Source organism: Cynara cardunculus, assembly GCF_001531365.2.
Source record: "Cynara cardunculus var. scolymus isolate 2C chromosome LG 12, CcrdV1, whole genome shotgun sequence".
Lineage (NCBI taxonomy): Eukaryota > Viridiplantae > Streptophyta > Magnoliopsida > Asterales > Asteraceae > Cynara > Cynara cardunculus.
The window spans coordinates 7,649,523-7,655,207 of NC_037539.1; the positions used below are offsets into that span (position 1 = coordinate 7,649,523).

General features: G+C 38.8%; 1 protein-coding gene across 2 annotated transcripts; it reads right to left on the minus strand.

Moving 5' to 3' along the window:
- Window positions 1-251: 251 nt before the first annotated feature.
- Window positions 252-5,456, minus strand: LOC112523489 (exosome complex component RRP41 homolog). 2 transcript variants are annotated; one of them, XM_025133111.1, is made up of 12 exons: window positions 5,362-5,456; window positions 5,209-5,255; window positions 5,034-5,094; window positions 3,020-3,058; window positions 2,857-2,924; window positions 2,400-2,478; window positions 2,285-2,321; window positions 2,090-2,206; window positions 1,876-1,961; window positions 1,490-1,534; window positions 1,257-1,370; window positions 252-518 (listed from the first exon to the last, which is right to left on the minus strand). In XM_025133111.1, the coding sequence occupies exons 1-11, from the start codon at window positions 5,413-5,415 to the stop codon at window positions 1,323-1,325; spliced, it is 681 nt and encodes a 226-aa protein (XP_024988879.1). In that variant the 5' UTR covers window positions 5,416-5,456; the 3' UTR covers window positions 252-518; window positions 1,257-1,322. The 2 variants fall into 2 exon arrangements, with proteins under 2 accessions (XP_024988879.1, XP_024988878.1); XM_025133110.1 differs by having other exon boundaries at window positions 1,490-1,579.
- Between the last annotated feature and the right edge of the window lie 229 nt (window positions 5,457-5,685).

Genomic DNA, 5,685 nt, shown 5'->3' on the forward strand with positions numbered 1-5,685 from the left:
ATTCTACTAAGTTTGACAGAATCCAATCCATCAATCCACAAACCAAGCAGGTCAAGAAACATGTTATTCCAATTTCATCAAATTCCACGAACCAAACGACCCCTCAAGGTTCTTCCCTGTGTAAAACTCGATAGGTTGATGACTCGGTCCTTTTTTTAATCTTTTTATTATGATTTAACCAGTTACCTTAAGAAAAATAAACTTGTAACAGAACCCAAATGCAACTCCCTCTTAACAGTAACAGATTCAAATGACTCAGAAACCTTGCTGCTATTAAGATATATATGAAGTTCAAATGTAAGTTGCAAGAAATACAATGTCATTTAGGTTAACCAAACTAAACCTACCCAATAATCAGGCATCTTATACACCCACTGTCACTGCCCGAAAGCGCCTAAAGTTTAAACCAAACAACAAGTAGCTCGGCAGATGATTGATCACGTCTCTTCTTCTACATCTTTCTCCACAAACTTGATTCTCCATTAGCAAGAACCATACAATAGCAACTTTCTCAAATCCTGCAAAAACAAAGAGTAACAAGAATAACCATTACTTCTTGTTGCTTTGGGAGCCCATATTCAACTTCTGAAAACATTTATTGGTTGCTACAAGTTCTATTCCGGTTCAAATCCTAAGTCTCCACCAGGAGTATGTACGTAGACAGTACCACGTGGATGCATTTGGTATGCAGACAGGACGGCATAGGACTGATGGGCGAGGATAAAGTAGGCAGGCGAAAGAATTATGCAGACTTTTCATTTGACATGGTTAGTTTAGTAATTCTTGGGTAAAGAAATGGAAAGATTGGAACATGGGAATAGCTTTGATACCAATACAGACTGCCCATACCGATCAGTTGTATTATAGAAAGAAGAAAGAGGTCGATAAAATTTGGCTGATATTAGGGATCAAATGGTATAGTTCATTTGTTGGTAGCTTGGAGTACTAATTGTCTCATGTCCCTATTTTTGTTCCACCTATTTTTGGGGCACAAAAAATGCATCGACTGAGAAAGCTTATTTGACATAGGTGGAACATAGGACAAGTTTTGTTTTGTCGTGTTCTATGTACCAAATGCACCCCGAAGGTTATTAATTGAAAATGCTTATTAATTTCATCTTGTTTCTATGTACAGCAAATATTGTATTCTTCTATTCCCAAGACAGTATGGAACACCCTTGGGGCTTTGTTCCTGGTTGATTTAGATTAATGATGGCTTAGGGCATGCTTAAATTTTCTTTATCTTTTATGATTACCCGAAAAGAGAAAGATAATGGATAATTGATCAGCTCACAAAATTTGGAACTGCATCTACATTCAAGCTATACACCACGGCGATGTTCTAGTTGTTTTGTGTTTTGTATCAACACCTGCAAATTATTATTAAACATCATTGATATAATGGAAGTGGGATGGAAATAGAAAGGAGCAAGAATAAGAATCTGTAAAAACTGATGGCCTGGAAAAGTACAAGAATTAAGTTTCTTACTTCTCGGATGTAATTTGCCACAGCTTTGCAGCCCTCCGTTGCCAGCTGCATGACATTTTCAAAGATATCCATTGGCAACTTGGCATCCATCTGGCAAAAAAAAATAATTATAGTGTTCTCTTATACAAAAAAATCTAGGGTAAAAGAAACTCAAAACATGGATGGGATGCCAAATTTGTTAATTTTTGCAATATGTTTATGACAAGTATGAACAACCAAAAAAAGGGCCATTTGCCTAGCTTTATCTGGGTTGCCGGTAGAGCCCAACCTCCATGAGGTCAAGGGTTCAAACCTCACCAGAGGTGAGGCAGACGCCTGAGTATTTGCCTTATATATTATAGATACTTTAAAAAAAGTATGAACCACCAACTCAAAATAAGCATAACCTGAAGAAGAGTCACTTTGTCTAACTTGGGTAGAATTCCTACAGTAACATCAGGGCCGCCAGCACTATCTTCAACGTAATTTAGATCTGTTTATTCAAAGTTTCTTAACCATAACCATCAGCTAAACCGATATAAACTCTGAGTTATCAGGCATCCTGACAATTGCCATGGAAAGAATGACACATAAGATCTTAGTTTCAGGATTTGCACTTACCAAGCAGGGGAGTGCTGTTTAGATATCCAGAGCTACATGAAGTAACAAGATCACGCATTGGAATCCCAGCATCTGCAAGGGCTAATGTAGCAGCATTTATGCAAGCAGACCTTGTTCCTGAAAAGAATGTAAAAAGTAATTGAGATGCGTAACAAATCAGATGTTTGCTATGACTGATCAGTATTTTTCTCTTACCTCCATCTGCTTGGAGAACCTGGACGAAAATGTCTATCTGCCAGTGAAAAGAAGGGTGTTACATAAGTGAAGAATATAAAGGTCAAGTATAGATCCAGCTAGGCTGAGAGAGAACCTGGGAACGAGGCATTAGGTGTGTTAGTATGCATGCTTCCATTGTTTGGCGAATAACCAAAGAAATCTCTGTGGATCTCCTGTATATCATTAGATGGGATGTTATTCATGAATGACATACTGGAAACAAAAAATGGTTAAATTATTCAAACCTGTATACATGTCTGCAGTCAATAAATCATAGTTTGATATACAACTTCATAATACTAGTTGAACAGTAACCAAATGTGAAAAGTACCCTAGCATTCAACTTCTGCGCCTTTATTTAAGCAAATATTATCGCCTAAAATCAACTACAAACACCTTAGTAGGTGGGACACGTAACTAACTTCAAAAGTTCCAAAAGAAGTGCCTCAACTAATATGGAACATCCCAACAAAATGTGGCTATTCTTGTGGAACAGTGTAGTGGGATAGCTCTCAAGGAAGTGGAAGAGACAGCAAAACAAAGAGACAAACCTGTCCCCCTTTGGTTTTCTTGTGCGGTCTCCTGTACTGAAATTAGCCATTGTGTACTCGCACCTTATCTGCCAAAAGTGTTCTAAGACAATATTAGGGGATCCACTGAAGAAAGAACACAAATATATAGTAGTCAGTAGAACAAGTGATGACAGCTCTGTACCAGTGCCTTATCATTAACCATCTGGCTCCTATGTTGGACCTGGAAAAAGATAACATTTGAGACCAAATAAAGCTTGTATCCAATATAATGATCTGATTACAATCAAGAAGTGAAATACGAATAATATGCATGCATGAATCCTGGGCTAATTCTCTAAACTAAATCAGCATAAGGCCTTGCATGCCCATGTTTAAGTAGTTGTATTTCAAGTCTAGCTCATCACCCCCTTCTATCAGCTTCTGCCACCTGTCTGATGAGGTTTTATGGAGGCTCCTTTGACTACCTCACCCTATCTTGAACCCCCTTAACTGGCATTACATTAACAACAGTTTCAATTCAAAACCATAGAATAGATGCTATAAATCTAGTCACACAGAAAATGCACTGGTAAGAAGAAAAACAAGTTCCATTTAAACTTACCCTCTTAAGTGGCAATTCATTGATAACAATTTAACTCAACCAAAGGATAGATTCTATAAACCTAATCCCACATTGGTAACTTGCATACATCATTTAACCATGACACTTTCTTTGGAGCAAATGCTGAATTTTGACCATGAATTGCAGTGTCCTTGAAATCAAGCCAGCTACTTTATAGATATTTAGGTGGTCCAGACACGTACATGGGGACAGTTGACAGCATCAATGAGAAGGATAGAAAGTATTATGGTCGAGGGGGTGAAGAGGACAGGAGGGGCCAAGGGGAACAGGAGAAGAACAACTGAGGAGGGACATAGCAACCTAAAATATCTATAAGAATATGACTTCTGATAGAAGCGCTTGGAGACATAAAATTAGGGTAGCACAAGGTTGTTAAAGGCTCAAGGCGCACTTAGGCGCAAAGGGATCCTGGGGCCTAGGCGCTAGGCGCGGGAGTGAGGCGCGCACTTCAGGAATGCAAGGCGTCTTATAAATAATACACACACAGTTATACACAACTCAAATATGCAGCAAATACAAGCCTCCAATGCAGCAACCAATAGTACTTTGATAGGGGCAGAAGGGAGAAGGGTTTAAAGCGGAGCCATGATGGAGAAGTTTTAAGGTCTGGGTCTTTATAGAGAAGATGGCTTGAAGTTCTAAGGACTAGATTTTTAATATTGGGGTTTCACTTATGTCATCTATTTAATAATTCTTGTTTAATGAAGTCTAGGAGATGAGAAAATGAGAAAAACTTATTTAGTACTAGAGTTTGACTAAGTATGTAACAACTCTTCATGAGGCATGCCTAGGACCACAAAGCGCCTCAGCCAAGACACACCGCCTTAGTGAGCCCCGTGAATTCGCCTAGCTTCAACTTTAAAAAAGCCCAAGACCTTCAGCCTTATCAACCTTAGACCCTAGGCGCACCTCATGCATGCTTTTAACAACTATGGAGTAGTGGGCTATGAAGGGGACATGTAGCTAACATGGATGGGAAGAGAGTTTGAAGAAGGTAGAGGGTTGGCTCGGGGGTGGAGAGGTGGCCCTTAGATTACTATAGCCTTATGGTTTATAGAGAGTTGTGTTACTTTTTTCCTACCTCTCATATCGTAGTTAAGTCAATTTTAGTTTTTCCAGCCTTTCCCGTATCTCTTTCTTGGTTTTCCTTCCTGCTTTGGAGCTGTCGGTTCTGCGCTTTTGGATTCCCTATTTGTTATAACTCATGCTGATGCTTCCTTTTTTTTCACTATACATGTTGCATGTTTGCACACACTCCTCTAATACTAATTTATGCTACTTTCCTCACCTATCTCCTTGTATTTTTGTTTTTGCTTTGCAAGACGGGTGTTCTCACGAAACAGCCTCTCCATCCTGTCGGCAGAAGCAAAGTATGCCTACATGCTACCCCAGCCCCTACCTTTTTGTGGTTTGGTCTATCCAATTGAGCTATGTTAAAAAAGGCAAGCCACTCCTGACACTTCTATAGTATTAAACCCATATTATCGAATTGAAAATCACAATGTCGCTCAAAAAAACACCAGCTTCGGTAAGGAAAGAAATATAAACAGAAAAAGGTAATGAATAAATGTACCTCTCGAGGACCATAAACTGCAGCAATGACTTTGGTGTTACCCATCTCAAACATTGCCGACCTACCATCATTATAATCGAGAAATTTCAGACTAACTTAACCAATTCGAATTTTCACAAATGACTTTACTCTTGAGTGTTTGAACATGTAGTACTATTAAATACAAAAACCTTACCCATCGGCTCCGGAAACAGCACCGATTTCTGCTCGAAGCTGTCTCATCTGAAATCAAAACCAAACAAAAGAATATATTCAAAGAATGAATGAAATCAGAAAAAAAAACATCACACAATCAAATGAAAATTACAGAATTGATACAACTCAGCACCTCCATGGGACGCCGTCCATCTAAACGAAGTCCTTCAGGGTTCACATACTCCATTTCCGGTATAGTCAGAAAGCCGTGCGTGTGTGTGCGTGTGTGTGTGTGAGAGAGAGAGAGAGGGGGGGAGAGAAATCGCAAAATCTTAGGGCTCCGAAAAATAAAATTTCTGAAATCCTGGGCTTAATGTCTATGGCCCAGCCCAATTAATAAAAGCCATTAGTCCCATGTAATTTGCATATTGTTTATCGATTTTAATGTTTTGTTTTATCATTTGTCTCTGTTGATGTTATAATACGATTTTATGTGTTTTTAAGAACACAATGATGA